The sequence below is a fragment of the Zosterops lateralis genome, assembly GCF_965231275.1.
Source record: "Zosterops lateralis genome assembly, chromosome: 14".
Classification (NCBI taxonomy): domain Eukaryota; kingdom Metazoa; phylum Chordata; class Aves; order Passeriformes; family Zosteropidae; genus Zosterops; species Zosterops lateralis.
In genome coordinates, this window is record NC_139774.1 from 18,576,573 (window position 1) to 18,594,318 (window position 17,746).

Consider the following 17,746-nt stretch of genomic DNA (forward strand, 5'->3'; position numbering starts at 1 on the left):
AAACAAAAAGAAAGAAAAGGAAAGAAATCAAAAAGAATGGGCTTATGTTAAAAGATGACAGGGTAAGAATTCACAGCACAGTGCAAAGGTGTGTACACACAGATAAGTAGCTCCTGTTTTCTGCTGCTACCTAAGCATAAATGAATTTTACTGTGTGCTTATAGCAAATGAAAAAAGAAAAGCAGCAGACAAAACCAAATGCATTGGATATCGAAAATGTCTTCCAAGTTGAACTCTTCCCTTTATTCAACATTTAGCAGTTTTTGGGTTTTTTTTGTTTTGTTTTAGCTTCCAGCTGTAAATCCTAGTGCGTCAGTCTCTGGAAATGAGAACACCTTTTCCACTGGAGCAGGGACAGCAGGAGTTGGGCAAGCAGAAATGGACACTGTACCAAAATCAGAACCAACTGATAATAGGATAGACGAATCTGCAAAAACAGAGACATTACCAACCAATAACACTGGAGAAGTAAAGACTAACAGACCACTTTGTCCAGAAACAGCTCCGTCATCAGCTTTACACTGGCTTGCAGATTTGGCAACGCAAAAGGCGAAAGAGGAAACAAAAGGTGAGCAGAAGAAATGCTGTCTCGGGGTTGGAATTAAAAGATAAATGGTAACATACTGTTTGATTGCTATTCTTTGTGAGACTGCCTAGCCCTAAATAGGAAAGAAAAAGGTAAGTTTTCTTCCTTTGCCTCCTAGAACCAGTTTTGTTCTACAGGCTTAGAGAAATGCAAAGTGGGAAAGATGATACAGCTGCAGACAATATTGTCTTGTCACTCAGTTTATTTCTGTGCCAGTTTGTGTATTTCCTCAGAAGCTGATACCCTGATGTAAAATTATTGTAATTAATTTCAGATGCAGGTTTGTCACTTTATGAGTGTTGAAGTGAATACAGTTCTTTTGTGTGCTATATAGAGAGTGCATTTCCAAGGAACTGAGACTAGAGTCCAGTTGGATAGTTAGATGAAAGCTTAAAGCATCTTTAATACTCAGTAGTTGGAGTGAATACACTTCCTATATGTCAGAGGTAACATGACTAACACAGGATTTATTCCTGTCCATATGTCTAGAAGGGACTACTTTACATGTTGATGTTAAATGTTGGTTAATCATATGCAAATTTTGCAGGTCTTAGTCACTGTAATATTTTGACTACCATTAAAATTTGAAATATTTAATATCAAAACTTTAATTCAGAAAGTCAGGGAAATGTTTTTTAATTGAATCTATTAAAAATTGCGTGTTTGCGTGTGTCAGATCTTTTTGGATCAAATCTGTTGTGCTATTCAAAACCTTAGCAGCATATGAGGGGCAAAATCTAAGTGAAGTATCTGATGTCTTTGATTCTCATTGAGGTGCCTCATTCACTGTTACAGTGATAATTTACCATTACCACAAGATTCTGTTAATATCCTATTTCATGCAAGAGCAAATAATTTCAGAAAACTTTGTGATTGTTTTAACTTTGCCTCTTGGGGATTTTTTTTTTCTCTCCCCTCCCTGTAATGTTTATATTTGTCTTGCAGAATCAGGATCACTGAGATCAGTGCTTAATAAAGAATCCCATTCACCCTTTGGATTAGATTCCTTCAACTCCAGTACAAAGGTTTCCCCGCTAACCCCAAAGCTGTTTAATAGCCTCTTGTTGGGCCCAGTGACATCTAGCAACAAAGCTGAAGGCTCCAGCCTCAGAGATCTGCTACACACAGGGCCAGGAAAGCTTCCTCAGGTCCCATCAGACACAGGAATCCCCTTTCCTCCAGTCTTTTCTGCAGCTTCTACGGTAAATAATTTTGTATTCCTTCAATGATACCTGTTGTAGGGAAGAATTTTAATCTAAATGTTTTTATAGTATTCTACTCTTCAATTTTGAAACAAATGTAATACCTCACCAAAACTCACTACCCCACAAATTTGTAGAGGATTTTCATGCTAATTTTTAACTTTAGCTTTTTGCTGCCGGGGAGATGCTATTCTTTACAAGAGACCAAGAAAATTAGTTAAATACAGCCTATAAATTGTTTAGTTGATAATCAGCATCCCTACAAAAGCTCACTTTACAATATTTTTAAAGATGTGAGATTTAAAGAGTATGCCACAGAAAAAAAAAAGACAAACTTAAGAGTAAGCCAGTTCCTTAAACTTATGTATACTTGAAAGGCATTTGAGGTAGGATATACTTGGCGGGATCTGCTGCTCCAGCTGGATCACTACGAATCTGTGGGGTCTGATGGGATTCATCTGAAAATTTTCAGAGAGCTGCTGATGTTTTTGCAAAGCCTCTCTCAATGAGTTTCATGAAGTCTTGGGAATCTGGAGAGTCCCCAGCTGACTGGAAGCTGGCAAACACTGTCCTGAGTTTCTAAAAGGGCCTTGTAAACCGCAGGCAGGCATGTCAGTCTCACTGAAGTCTGGTATAATAATGGAAAAGATTATTCTGGGAAGTATTGGAAAACATCTGGGGTACAATGCAGTCATCAGTCACTGCCAGCATGGCTTTGTGTGGATGAAAGTCCTACTTGTGGAATGTGATTTCCTTCTGTGACAGGGCCACCTCATTAATCTAGGAAAGCCAGTAGATGTAATCTTTCTGGAAAGAAATTTTTGAGGATATCTCTCAGTATTCTGGACAAAATGTCCAGCAGACAGTTGAATAACCACATTTGGACAACATGGCCAGGCACAGGGTGGGATTCTTGGTGTGTCTTGTGCAGGGCCAGGAGTTGGACTCAGTGATCCTGATGGGTCACTTCCAACTCAGCATATTCTATGGTTCTTTGACTCTGTGAGTTTAAGGTAGTTGCTATTTCTGAATGCCTTTTCTGAAATAAGGATACTTAAATCCATTTTGGAAGAAGTAACTTTGAAAACAACCTGAACAAATCAATGCTATTTGAAGTGGTTTGAAGAATTTAGTTTAAGCAAAAGGATAGATGCTGCGGAATTTATCAACGCTTAGCTCTTTTTAGTGAATACTTTCTCCAAAAGCTTAGGCAGATAGAATAAGGAGGAAGACGAAATGGCTTGGCTCATAGTGGATTTTTTTTTCCAGGTAGGCGGGCTGGAATCTTGATGATAGTTCATGTTGGTTGGTTTTGGTAGAGGGAACTGTACATGAAAATATGATGCTGCTACAGGAAAGTGAATCTAAGAATACTTTTGCCTCTCATCACTGAGTACAGGCGAAGAAATAGTAGTCACTTGTTTCAAAGCAACTTATTCCTTCTAGGCTTGTGGTTATTTCATTCAGCCCCTGTTGGGCTACACCTGGAGCACTGTTTCCAGTTTTGATTTCCCCAGGTGAAGAATTACAGTGAAAAATTGCATGGGATCCAGTGAAGGGCCATAAAGAATGATTAAAGAGTTGAAGAGCTTGACACATCTGAAAAGGTTCTAGGAACTGGTTCTCTTCATCCTAGAGAAGAGAATGCTTTGGGGATCTGATCAATCTTACTATATCTTAAAGGTGGTTGTACCTTTAAGGGAAGTACTCCTTTCATAGAGATGCTTGGTTAACAGGGCAAGGGGCAATACCAGTTACTTCAGGAGAAATTCTGTCTGGATGTAAGAAAAAAATTCTCCCTTTACATTCAAACAGTGCAATAGGCTGCCCTGAGAAGTGAATTAATCTTCTTCCCTCTGATGTTAAAGTTTGGCATGACCCAGCCCAGGGGAATAAAACCTAATTTCAACAGAAATTTACACCAGATGATCTCTAGATCTTCTATTGGACCTAGAGTCTTCTACAATTCCTTAAGTACTTTCTACTGAATTAATATATTCAGTAATGAATAATGTTATGTTTTAGATTGATAGCTCTATATATGGTAAATTTTTTGTCTATTGAAATTTTGTTTTTAAGAAGATGGGAATTCTGGGGAGAGGGGAGGGAATGGTATTGATTGGTTTGTTACGTCGTTGTTTGTTTGTTTTTTTTTTCACTTGAATGAGAAGGTTTTTATTACCAGAAATCTATCACACCCCTGCCCTCTCCCTCAAATGTGTTAATAAAGATCCAGTAAGTGTTTATCTTCTGTTGAACATATGAAATGTATTTAGTGTCTTAAGTATTTTGCTGTAAATAATGCCTATAGGCAGTCTTTTTATTTTTTGAAGTTAAAACAAATTTTAAGATTGTGTTGCCTAACCTGTTATGAATTTTAAATTGAAGTTTTAAATGTCCCTTGAGGAGGCAACCAGAACCAGAGAGTCTGTCTACTAGCAGTTCCATTGACATACAGGAAGCACTTTCTCCTCTCCCTGTTGATGTTTACTTAGTGTTCACATATCCATCAGCTTACATGTCCCAAGGTTGAATTCACTTTCTTAGTAAAGGGATGAGGAAAATGATGAAATAGAGTTGAGATACTAATGAAGTTAGGAAAGATATGAACTATTTTTACTCTCAAAGTAGCTGAATTTAAATCATTAAAGTTTTCTATTTTATGTCTGCATAATATTTTTCTAGATAGCCTTTAGCTGGTTATTTTAACTTCTACCATTGTAAAACAGAGAAATAGACATTTCTGTTCTTACTTAGATACATGTCTGTCCTTGAGTCAGTTTGTTTCTGGTGCATGTTTTCGTGGCAGAAAGGTGTCTGTGACTAAAGTTGCAAGACTAAACTTACCTCCGGATTTATGTCTTCTAGGCGGTCAAAGGTAAAGCCAGCCTGCCAAACTTCTTGGACCATATCATTGCTTCTGTGGTGGAAAATAAGAAGACGTCTGATGCTGCAAAACGAGCAAGTAATTTAGCTGACACACAGAGAGAGGTGAAGGAAATGGTAATGGGATTAAATGTGCTGGATCCACACACTTCCCACTCTTGGCTGTGTGATGGTAGACTTCTTTGTCTTCATGATCCCAGCAACAAAAACAACTGGAAGATCTTCAGGGAATGCTGGAAACAAGGCCAGGTGGGTGATAAGTGTCCAACCCGTGTTGCTTATAAGTGTCCTGAAATTGCAGTCTGTACCTTGGTAAAAACAGTCTATTCAAACTTTGGCCAGTTCCTCCTGAGTGAATATGATGAATGAATATTTCAATAAGTAGCTTTATAAACTGGGGAGACAGCAGCCTTGTTCACTCCATGCTATATTGACTTGAGCCCACATGGTCTTGCATATTGAGCTTTTCTCAGCTTACCATCATGAGAGTGTTCACTGTGACAGCCCTCTCAGTTGCAGTGTTTGTTATGTTGAACCTGCTTTGCTTTACTACAGCCCAATAGTGAATCCACTCTGATTTCCTGTGTGCATCTTTGCATTGACCTCATACCTGATGCTTTATAGCCTCAGGGAATGGTCCATTCCTTCCAGCTGCAGCATGTGCAAGAGCAAAAATGCTGCATGCAGTAGCCTACTGAATTTTGGATGTACTTGATACAGTATCTCACCCTGAGCCCTACAGCCAGTAGGAACCCAGGTATTGTTGTGGACTCAGCAGCTCATGTATGGAGCACTCTAATGGGTTGTCTGAGCTGCCATCAAGTGGTTAGGCCTTCAGAGAACAGACTGTACCTTAGACCCGCTCTTGGCATAGCCACTTTTTCAGAAGTCAGTCTGTAGTGCTGCAGCTTAGACTTCTCCAGAGAGTCAGTAAGATCAGCCTGGTCAGACAACCTGAATCTTAAAAAATGTGTGAGTAATTGCTGCTGCAAAGGAAGTGCACCCACAGCTCTAACAGAGGATGATGTCCATTGCTGTTCAAACTGTATTCTTGGCACTTGTTTCTGCAGCTGCCTCTGACACAGTTGCCTTCACTAACTATTCAGAATTGAGACCATTTGTGCTAGACCATTAGGTCCCTCATCATCTTTTCTGGAGAACTGCTTTTAGTCAGCCAGTCTGTAATTCCAGTGCTAACACACTTGGCAGTCACATTCCATACTCATTTGTGGTTGTTCACAAGACACTGAGATGTAGTGGAGGAACTGGCTGCATGTATCTGTTTTGGCACTCAAGAGACTATTCTTGACAGAAGTGGAGTACTTTTCATTTAAGTGTAGCCTGTACCATGGAACTACACATTCAGATTCCCTGAGCACAAGCACAACTAGCACATAGCTGTGAGAACCACAAAGATGACCTTTGTGCCACCAACCGCATTCGTGATTCCTCTGGCCAGCTCCTAATAGTTGAAGGAAGGTACTGTGCAGCATACCCTTGCTTGTCTGACTACAAACTTCATTGCCAGCTTCCCACTAAGTGCAGTTGCCTTCCTGTCCTGGCTTTTTTGGGGTGCATAGGAATCTCCTTTTAATTTTTTTTTTATTTTTCATCCTGTTATATTTTTCTGTTTTACAAGGGATTTCAGATCATTCTTTTGCAATGCTGTGGTGTCCATTATCTGCTTCTCTTTGCAAAGAGCTTCTTAGTCTCTGGCTAGTATGCTTTGATAATTTTCTCAACATTTTTTGTCAGGAAATACTACTGTCTCCTAGGAGGGTCCTAAATATCTTGGGAATGCCAACAAAAAATGCATTTGTCGGTTTCTGTGCCAATGAGACTGGTTAATCACCACTGCGAGGTGCTTCTTGTTACTGTGGGGTTCTGGACTGGTAATGAGTCTTGAGAGACTGCTTATGGACACTAGAGATACGATTATAGATCTTTTGTCTGATGTGTAGCTTGCAGTGTGCATCACCATCCAAGTTGCTGCACACCCTGAGGCTCTGGCTACAACTGCTGTGCTCGTGTACTCTTTGTCACTCGCTGTTTTAGGCTTTGCCCCATGATATCCTTATTGATGCTTTTGGGTCATTTTATAATTGAGAGGACCCCTTGAATAGGAATAGACTGGGCAAGTCCTTTGCTTGTTCAGCAATCCTCAAAGTGATGTTGCAGTCACTGGAGTTTCCTGTTGAAATGTGAAAAGGAATCAAACAGCATCTCTCATTCCTATGTAAGAGAGAGCTTGTGACCCAGACAGGTGTTACTGTTTCAACAAGGTTATTTTAAACAGGATTTCTATAAGCAGAGACTCTCTCAAGAAGCAGTGCGCTGTCACAGTTCTTCCTTGGCTTACATCCTCCTGTACATCCCAGCTGCCCCTTTAAAAGTGAAGTGAAAGAACATAAATTCTACCACCATTCCCCAAATCCTTTTCCTGTTTTGTGGTTTGGAAAACGTTATTTGGAAAAAATCCCTTATCCACCCTCCCTGGCATAATAAATGCACACTGGATGCTAGATCTGTGCCATATGAAGATCTCGGCTATGGTGGCAACCCAAATTGTTAAAAGAGAAAATTGTTTTCCCTTAATGCTTAGATAATAAATGGCACTCTTTCAGTGTCACTCAAAAAGAGCAACATTTTTTGAGTCCTTTGTCTTAGAAATTGTCAGAAATAAGTTTAACTCTGGCTTATCCCAGAATTCACTGAGACCATAAGAGTAATTCTTGCTGAAGTTGCTTTTCAAGAGTATTTTGCTGTCCTGAAAATGGTTCTTGCTCATCTGGGGATACTGTTAGGATTCTTATCTTATAGCAACCTGGTATTTTCTGAATTTTCTTGCTAGGATTTTTCTTTTTTGAGACACTGAAAATTTGGTATGGTACTGGAGCGTTGTTGTTGTTGTTATCTCCCTGTAGTTTGAGAGTGGATTTGGCAGAAGATGTCTACCAGGCAAGTCCACTGTCATTTTATCTTGGAGCACTATCTGTGCTCTTCATTAGAGAGAATATTTTCTTTCTTCCATGGTAAATTTACTCCTTAATAGCCAGAAGGGTTCTACTGAGTTAAGTACTTTGGTTGTTTTGGGGTTTCTTTTAATTGCTATTTACAAGTGGTCAGGTGAATCCAGCAGGGATCAAAATGTCATTATCTTTCTATACTGAAGACGGCTTGTTTATCCATCAGCTTAAAGTCTACCAGCAATGCTTTCTACACATCCTGTGAAAGGTACTGTTATTTTACTCATACATAATCCCTAATGTTTGTTGTAAAATATGCTTTAACTTTTTTATTAGCTTAATGTTAGCATTTTTGCTGAGATGAGAGACTATAGTAAATTTTGAGATTGCTGTATTTGCTTTGTTATCTTAGGGAGGTTTGCTGTTTGTCAGAGTGTCGCATTTAGGATAATGGAAAGGCTACCAAAGCTTATCTGTCCCTCAAACGTGTGCCCTCTGCTGCTTTTCTATATTGGCACATACAGTTCTACTGGGGAGACCAGGACAATATCAAGAGTGACTGCATGGCTCTGGGAGTATTAATCAAGGCCATGGAGCCCTCATGGTTTTCTTATTCCTGCCAGTAAGGGGTAGGGGAGTGGACAGATCCTGCATGTCAATAGTAGTTTGCACATCTGGTTTTAGCCAAGAGGGTTCTAGGATCATGGGAACCTCTGTGGGGATTGAAGTTTGATTGGAAGAGTTTGGATCCTTCTAAGCAAAAAAAAAAAAAAAAAAAAAAAAAAAAAAAAAAAAAAAAAAAAGGCATCTTTGCCAACAGGCTGGCCAATCTTACGAGGAAAGCTATAAGCAGGAACAAGGGAGGGAGAGTATGACCAGTGATCAAGGAAGGAATACGTTGAATACGTTGATTGATTTGGCAAGCAGGCAGTGTGAGGTGATGTGAATAGCAGTGATCTCATACTCAAGAAACCAAGGATGAAAGATGTCCACCTCAAGCATATGCATGTAAGTAAGGATCTCTGTGCATCACAGCATTGTGAGGAAAGCTGTCACACTGCTTCTGGGAAATCAGCATGACTAAGTGTCTTTCTGAAGTACCTGTACACTAATGCACGCAGCACATTGAACAAAGAGGAGGAATTAGTGTGCAGTTGCACAGTCATGGTCTCATTAGTATGACAAAGTGGTGGGATAGCTAATGCAGCTGTAGTATGGAAAGGAATAGGTAGAGGCTGTTCAGGAACAACAACACAGGAATGACAGGCCATGAAAGTGAGGAGGGAGCATTGCTGGCTTTGTGGGGAAGAAGCTAGAATACTTGAAATTGTGTAGGAAGTGATGATGAGCCATCTAAGAACTTACAGACCAGGATTAGTGAGCAGGGTAACGTGGACAGCATTATGGCAAGTATCTGCTACAGGCCAACTGACCATATAAACGTGATAAGGCCATCTTCAGAAAGCTGGAGGAAGGCCTGTGTTCACATTTCCTTGGCCTCATGGGACCACCCTGGTACCTGCTGGAGGAACAACACAACAGGTCACAAGTAGTCCTGAAGTTTCCTGAACTTGATGTCAGTTGCATTGATGTCAATGTCCTGAGACGGCTGATCAAGGAAACAGCTAGGGAAGGGCACTTGTTCTGGACCTCGTGCTTTCACACAAGGAAGAACTAGTTGTTGATGTGGAGATACAGGGCACCTTTGGCTGCAGTGAATATTAGATGGTGGCATTCAGGTCTAGATTCTGAGAGGAGGGAGCAAAGCAAAAAGTCATGATCACAAATCTGGGCTTTGGGAGAGTAGGCTTTCACCTTTTCATATACTTGCTTGGAAGAATCCCATGGGGATATGCTCAGGAAGAGAAGAAGAGCTCAGGAATACTGGTTGAATCATGCTTAACCTGCCTTTTAGCCTTCTGTGATGAATGACTGGCTTGGTGGATGAAGGGAAAGCACTGGATGTTTTTAATCTTAACTTTAATAAAGGCTTTTTACACTGTCATAATGTCATCAGACAAACTGAAACACAGACTTGGCAAGTGAGCAGTGTGATGGACTTAAAACTGACTGAAATGCCATATGTAAGAGCACTATTGCTGGTGGTATATCATAGGGGGTCACTTTTGGGGTGAGTAGTACTTGTCAAGTCATTAGTGACCTAGATGGGATGGGGTTCATAGACCCTTAGCAAGTTTACAGACAATACAAAACGAGGAGGAATAACAGCAGGTGGTTGTGCTGCTATTCAGAGGGTCTGAATAGGCTGGAGAATTGGACTGAAAAGAATCTGGTGATGTTCAACAAGGGAAAATGCAATGTCTTGTACATCAAGGAAGAATAACATCCTACAGGAGTTGCTGAGAAGCAATGGTTTGGAAAGTAGCTTTGCTTAGAAGGATCTTGGGGGTCCCAGTGGGCAAGGGAGTGACCATGAGCCAAGAATGTGTCCTCACTACAAAGAGAGTTGTCAGCAAGTCAAAGGAAGTGATGGTTCCCCTTAGTGTGTTCAGTTATGGGCTCCCCAATTCAAAGGTGTGGTGGACTTACTAGAGGAAGCCCAGTAAAGAGTCACAAAGATGATGAAGGGACTAGTGCATCACTTAGATGAAAAGAGGGTGAGCAAGCTGGGACTGTTCAGCCTAGAGAAGAGACGGCTCAGGAGAGTGTGGGGAGGAAATCTCAAGAAGAGGAAGCCAGGCTCTTCTTGTCAATGCCCACTACAGGACAAATGGGAGTGGGTGCAGGAACTTCAGCCACAACACAAGAAAAGACTCTTTTTCGATATGAGGGTAGTCATTTCCAATCTGAATTTTTCTGTGGAGTTTTTTGGGGGTTTTTTTATTTCCCTGAAATTCACTGGAGTAAAGTATCAACCCCTTTTTGTTTTCTTAAATGTCATTCTTCTGGAGGTGAGGTTTCATTACTGCCTTCTAGAACTTAGGCTGTGTTGTATTGTATTTGAAAACCAAGGCTATTTCTGTTATCCCCAGGGTTGAGGTTTTTTCCATTCATTTCTGAATCAATAGTTGTCCTCACTTAGGGACTATAATCGAAACTAGGCCTTTTGGAGGCCATTGGATAATACAAAGGAAGCAGCAGTTAGTTACTGGAGTGATTTTAATCAGCATAACTTTGAAGTTGCTCATATATAACTCTGTAGGTATCTTTGCCTAACACACTGATACCACATCTGGGGGCATCTGTGTTTCTCAGGGTTGTGCTGAGCTCTTCATATGAATAAACCAAGACCCACCATCAGATCATTGCTAACATATAGGGCAGAGCTTAGAATGAATTCAAACTTACATAGCTGTGGGAACTGCCATTTGAACATAGGCAGCAGTCAGTAAATCTGTAGTTTTTCAGGTGGAATAGTCCATGTGCAAGTTCACTTCATACCCTCTTCATTTTCTCTCAAATTTGGTAATTCTCTTTTGAGATGGCAGGGTGAGAGGAACTGAAAAGGTTTTGGCAATGTTGGGAGGATTGTCTGGTATACCTTTCCCAATTGTCAGTTTAGCAAATGCTTTGAGTGTTTATGGGGAGAGGCCACTGAAATACCTGTGTGGAATACCTGTACATCATTAGCCTAAGCATCTTAAAACCCCTTTTGCAAGTGAACAGCCTTTTTTCCACTACTTGGTTTTGTCCTACGGAATTAATATTGATCTGTGATTATACATAAATAACAAGTGAAATAGTTAAACAATTAATATTAAATAAAATATGAAAATTTTGCATGAGAAGGCTTTAGTACAAATGCTGTTTCTAGTGGTAGTTGCACATTTGCTTGAGAAAAAGGACAGGTGGTGGGATTCTACACCTGCCACAGGTGGGTTGACTCTGGCTGGCTGTCAGGTCCCTCTGCCCAGCTTCTTTCTCACACCCTCTTCTCAACAGAACAGGTGAAGAAGTTTCTGGGTCAAGATAAAGCCATGGAGATCCCTTAGTGATTGCTGTCATGGGCAAAACAGGTTTAACTTGTGATAAAGGAGTTAAATTTATTGCTAATTAAAAACAGAGTAGAATGGTAGAGAAGAAAGACAAATCAACAAACACCTAACCTCTCCCCCTCACTTCAACTTTTTTCCTAATGGCTCAGCTTCACTCTCTTATCTGTGACTGTTCTACCTCTTTCCTGCCACAGCCCCTGGAGTGACACGGGGGGATAATGGGGGTTGTGGTCAGTTCATAACACTGTGTCTGCTGCCCTTTCCTCCTCACACTTCCCCGCTGCTTCAATGTGGAATTCCTCTCACAGGATACTTCCTTCACAAATGGCTTCAGCATGACTTGTCTCCATAGGCTGCTCTAGTGTGGGTCCCCAGTCGGCAGTTTTTGCCAGAAAGCTTGCTTATTAGTGGAATTCTACCTTACAGCTTCTGCCAGAGCCTGCTCCAGCATTGGCTCTCCATGGACTCCTCCAGAGAATATCCTTCAGATGCAGTGCAGGATCCTCTGTGGACTGCAGGTGGAGCTCTACTTCACCGTGGCCCTCCACAGGTTGCAGGGGGACAGCCTGCCTCACCATGCTCTTGGATGGGCTGCGAGCACCTCCTCATCACTGACCTTGGTGTATGCAGAGCTGTCCCTCTCCTTTCCCCTGCCTGCCGTCCGTGTGTTGTGTGTCCCTCCTTCTCCCTCTCACACACACGCACGAGTGTCAGCTGTGGAGACCTTTTTATCCTTTCTCATTCTCACAGAGGTGCCACCAGCATCAGTTATGGGCTCAACTTTGGCCAGTGATGGGTGTGTTGGGCCAGGTGGAACCATCTGTGTTCACCGTGGGGCAGCTCCCAGCTTCCTCTCACAGAGCCTACACCTGCTGCCTACACCTTGCCGTGGAGACCTAATGTGCTTGCCTCGGCAAGTCTGATCCAACGCCACTTCTAAGGCAGCTGCCCATGGCGTGGAACTAAAGTTTGCTTTGACTGGTTATTTGCTTGATGCACAAGAACCAGACATGGATGAAAATAGATTTGTGGTGTCTTTTGTGTGGTGGTAGCCAGGAGTCTCAGCTCTCCTAAGAAAGTTTGGCTGCATGTATAAGAAATTTGGTTATGGTGGAGTAAGCATTCATCTTTGTATTCTCAGCCCGTGCTGGTATCTGGTGTCCATAAGAAGTTGAAGTCAGAGCTTTGGAAACCAGAAGCTTTCAGCCTGGAATTTGGAGATCAAGATGTAGATTTGGTGAACTGCAGGAACTGTGCCATAATTTCAGACGTGAAAGTGCGTGACTTCTGGGATGGCTTTGAGATAATATCTAGTAAGTAATATTTATGGCTGACTAGTTTAACTGAGCAGTCTGTCTTGCTATCTTCAACTCTTCATTTTCCACCTATTTTCCTAAAAAATAAATTAAGAAAAAAATCTGAATACCTATCAGTCTCATCCAAAGAAGCCATTGCTCCTTACATGTAGCACACCCTAGAAATTTCTTTTTTGGTGAAGATTAGGGCAGGACTGTCCAAGAGAACTGTCTGTACTGCAATGTTTTGGTGTATGTTGTTTTCGTGTGTCAAAAAATGATCCATGTTGTGGCAAGATTTTATTTTATTTTTTAATTTTTCCCAGTGAAGTTAATCCTCAGTTACCATTTTTAAGACAGTAAGTAATGTGTCTACCTTCGCTCTCCTTTCAACCTCAATTTTTATTGTAAAACTAAAGGAAACCTGCAGAGCTAAAACAGACGGAGACTTTTGATACTAGAACTTGGATTTGGTGGAATACATCAGTCAAGTAAATTTGACATTGCAAATTATTTTTGTAGCAGATCATCTGTGAGTACAAATACAAATTTATATCTATTATGAATAGCAATAATATATGCGTGCTTCGCATGGTAACACATTATTTAATGCTCAAGTTCTTCTTTGAGAAAACCTTCTGTTAAATGCGAATGGGGAAACTAAGCAGCTAAAATTTCTGGGGACCTAATGGGTCAGGTTAAAGAGCTTCTGAAAAGCAGAGTGCTCCATTTTGGATTGTATATACCTAGATCTGAGTGGTCTTATAGTTACAGATGTTAGAGCTGTAAAAGTTCATCGCAATGTTCCTGATTTTAGAGTTGTGTATAAAACGTTGTCTGTATTTATTGCTGTGCACGTATTGCAGAAATGGTGACCTGTTGGGTGACTTAATGGAATGTTCATTCAACAGTCAATGAAATTATAGATTTGCAGACCAAGCATATTCCCTTCCTAGTCTTTTTCCAATCAAAGAACTCCCAGCTTTTGACTTGTTTTTTTATATGGTTAGTACAGACTATTGTATTTTGTACTGTTAAATTTCAGACTGTTTTTGTTATTAATGAGAAATAAATGGCCTTGGAGGATATAATGGTGTGGTCTTTGTGTATTGACAGTAATTGGGAAAGTTCACAAACTCTTCACTTTTGTGCTGGGGTCATTTATGAAAATAGTGAATTTAGAAGGGTCAAGTTATCTTTGAGAAATGTTACTTTTAGTTTGTCTCCAGACAGATATGCTTCTTTCAGCAAAATCAGCTTTGGCTTTTCTTTTAGTCAACAGCTTTACCACAATATACATGAGAAATATTAGTGACTTAGATTGGAAAACCATATTGCTCTTGATAGTTTATTTTAAATACATTTTATTTAGAGTTTCTTCAGCCATGTTCAATCTCTTATATAAAGGAGTGTTATCTAGCTACTAGTCTAGAGATTTCACCTGCTAATTCTTAGGAAAACTGTTGGCAAATTACCTAATGTCTCTGACTTCTCTGCATTACATGAATTCTGAATTTTTGAAATGCGTGGGTGGCTCCCACCCTCACGTTAAGTTGCCAAAGAGATGTAGAACAGCCACTGACTTTGGAGGTGTTATTAAGATTATTCTATATGATACTTCAATTAATTTTAATATTTTGCCATTTCTTTTAATACTTTGGGGCTCAAAGTGGACTTTTGAAAGGTCTGACTTTTTGTTTCAATCCTTCTTACACCTGCTTTTCTTTGCTGATGATGTATTTTCTGGAGTTTGTCCAATTTTATGTAGTTTGTCAGATCCGTATGTTTTCATCCAGGTAGTTCTTCACTCTGTCCTTTCTGAATAGCATCCCTACAAGCTGCTTCTTGTTTAGAACAAAGACCCTTGATGAGTTCAAAATCTTGAATATGGGAAATTGTGAAACATCTTTAAATTCAGGTTCTTGAGCTTTTCAGTTCACTCGCCTCTCTAAAATCTGTAGCTTACCAAAGTTTGTTATCTTTAAATTAGTCACTTCGGTTCTTGTGTCTGCAGTTCTTAATTCCTTTTAATTTCAATAAAATATTTTTTTATATTGCAAACTCGGGCTGTCCTCTCTAGCCTGTTGATACGTAATGCAGATGTGATTCACAGGTCTCCAAGTCCTAATTTCTTAGATATGCTTTCTCCTCCAATGCTGATCTGCTAGATCAGTTTTGCTGACAATCCTCGGTAAGGCGGGAAGCAGTGAAGGGTGTTTCTCTCTGGGGAAGTGGGGATGCTAGTGTTAAGACTGCTGTGCACCTAATTTTTCAATTGGTGGCCTCATGTAGAGTTGTGAAAAATCTGGTAGAAGAGTGAACTTTGTTTTTCTCTAAATGTTACTGTGAGTTCTAAGCTACTCATGTACCACTTCCAGATGGACTCTCTTAGGCCTGAGATCTAAGGTAGCCCTAAGATCTGAGGTAAAACACCAGTTGATATGGTCAGTGCCATCATAGCATACATCCACTGTTGCATGTGTAATGCCATCTTTCTGTGCTACTCACTTTTCTGTTTCCAGTCGGGACTCGTGTAAAACTCTTAAAGTGAAGAACAAATGTTTGGTTTTGGCACTCTGCTAATTTGAGTGCCTCCAGCAAAGAAGAATTAAAAAAAACAAAAGGCTGCCTTCCTTTGTTACCACCTGCCATTTAGCTTTTTTGAATGTGGTGTACCCTGGTTTCTTGCTTTACACTGAAGTTAGGGTTGATTTCAGAACAAGAACCAATAACTTTAATTTTATAGAAGTACCACTTCTCTTGAAATTAAAGATAAAACTCCCTTAGACTTTGGTAAAAGGAGTAAGGAAGAATGCTTTGGAAAGGCTTGTTTTTGAAGCTGAATAAAAACTATTCTAAGACTTAGCAGCTGTGCAAGATCTGTCAAACTTCTGCTGTAGGTGATTAAATCTATCTGTCTATCTATCTAGTTGTTAAACTGTTGTTGGTCATACTATGATATTGCTTGGAAGCCCAAAACAATACCAGGATCCATTTTGCTGAGCATTGTAAGAGGTACAAAAACCCTTACAGCTTTAATAAGGTAGTGGGCTGTGGTAAAAAGATATTACGTGGAGAAATCTTAATTTGTTTCTTGCAGAACGGCTCAGGTCAGATGATGGTCAGCCAATGGTACTAAAGTTAAAGGATTGGCCTCCAGGGGAGGACTTCAGAGATATGATGCCTACGAGGTAAGTAACCTTTAGTATCAGTACTGTCAGGACTGCTGCAGGTGCTACAGGAAGATAACCTGCCTTTGTCTGTCTTTGCTCTCTAGGTTTGAGGACTTGATGGAAAATCTTCCTCTTCCTGAATATACCAAGAGAGACGGCAGACTGAATTTGGCTTCTCGGCTGCCCAGCTACTTTGTCCGTCCTGACTTGGGTCCCAAAATGTACAATGCGTATGGTATGTGAGTATAGTTCTGCAGATACTGTTTTTTGTGACTCTTTATTACACTTAGGGCAAATACAGACAGATTTTTCAGTTAGGTTATTTCTATAGAATTAGATTAGTCACAGAATTTGATTTTATTTTGCACTCTGTTACAGGCTTAATTACTGCAGAAGACAGACGCGTTGGTACCACAAACCTGCACTTGGATGTGTCTGATGCTGTTAACGTCATGGTGTATGTTGGGATTCCCATTGGGGAAGGGACCCATGATGATGGTAATGCTTAAGGAAAGCTGTTTTCTGTACACCAAAAATCAATTGTGTGTGTAAGAAGACTGTATCTTTTATTGTTTAAGCTTGTCATATCTCTGATATATAATTCAAATATACAAGGCAGCAACATTTACAGCACATAATTAAAAGTGCAGTAGTGCTTCATTAGTTTCCAACTGTGGGAGCAGCAGAGTTTTGCTAGAAATGAGGTACATTCCTGAAGAAAGGAGAAGAAAGGGTATTAAGTTACTCTTTCTTCTCCTTGTACTTGAATAACTGTAGCTCAGTTTAAATTCATGACTCAGCTTTGCAATTAGCTGTCAATGGACACATTCCCTGAATTCTATTAAAAAGGAGTTTGATGGGCTTAGAAAGGGCAGTATGTATGATGCAGCAATTGCAGTGTGACTGAATTTAGTAGCTCAAAATGCTCTTTCCTCTTCTCTGTCAAAAATGAGCAGCTTTGTAATCATTGCTTTTACATGGATTCCCCTTTCAGAGGTTCTGAAAACAATTGATGAGGGAGATGCTGATGATGTAACAAAGCAGCGAATCCATGAAGGAAGAGAGAAACCTGGAGCGTTGTGGCACATCTACGCTGCCAAGGATGCTGAAAAGATCCGGGAACTTCTTCGGAAGGTACGCTGGTTACAAACAAAGCTTGAGCTTACTGGGTTCCTTGACTAGCTTGCTTACAGCAGCTGAATGATACAAATTGCTGTCAAGATCAAGTGCATAGGTATTCCCCTCCTGTCTTTGAGGGCATCAATAGTTACTGTGTTCACAGGTTTTCAGCCTGGTCTGGAATCTTCATACTAATGCATGTTGCTACTTAAGACCTAAATGACCTTAATGAAAATAATGTTCTACCTTGAAATAGTTTGTTTTGGGTTTTGGTACAGATCATTTTGTGAGCCAGCAGTATCGACGTGCTGTGTCACGGTTTCCCTCTACCCCATGTCTTGGCCCTAGGTTGGAGAAGAACAAGGGCAAGAAAATCCTCCAGATCATGACCCCATTCACGACCAAAGTTGGTACTTGGACCAGACCTTACGTAAGAGACTATATGATGAGTATGGTGTGCAAGGCTGGGCAATAGTGCAGTTCCTTGGTGATGCCGTGTTCATTCCTGCAGGTGCTCCCCATCAGGTAACTATACCAACTCTAGGCCATATTGACAAATTGAA

General features: G+C 40.4%; 1 protein-coding gene across 2 annotated transcripts in view; it reads left to right on the top strand.

The window, feature by feature from the left end:
* The window catches only part of KDM3B (lysine demethylase 3B), a gene marked incomplete at its 5' end in the record, with an annotated part of 42,469 nt that overhangs the window by 20,111 nt on the left and 4,612 nt on the right, over positions 1–17,746 (top strand). For both annotated transcript variants that reach the window (XM_083871840.1, XM_083871841.1), the window contains 9 exons: positions 289–568; positions 1,532–1,788; positions 4,657–4,923; positions 12,738–12,909; positions 15,992–16,082; positions 16,169–16,299; positions 16,443–16,562; positions 17,059–17,198; positions 17,532–17,708. In XM_083871840.1, coding sequence (XP_083727966.1) covers positions 289–568; positions 1,532–1,788; positions 4,657–4,923; positions 12,738–12,909; positions 15,992–16,082; positions 16,169–16,299; positions 16,443–16,562; positions 17,059–17,198; positions 17,532–17,708 — 1,635 coding nt within the window. The remainder of the gene's footprint in view (positions 1–288; positions 569–1,531; positions 1,789–4,656; positions 4,924–12,737; positions 12,910–15,991; positions 16,083–16,168; positions 16,300–16,442; positions 16,563–17,058; positions 17,199–17,531; positions 17,709–17,746) is intronic.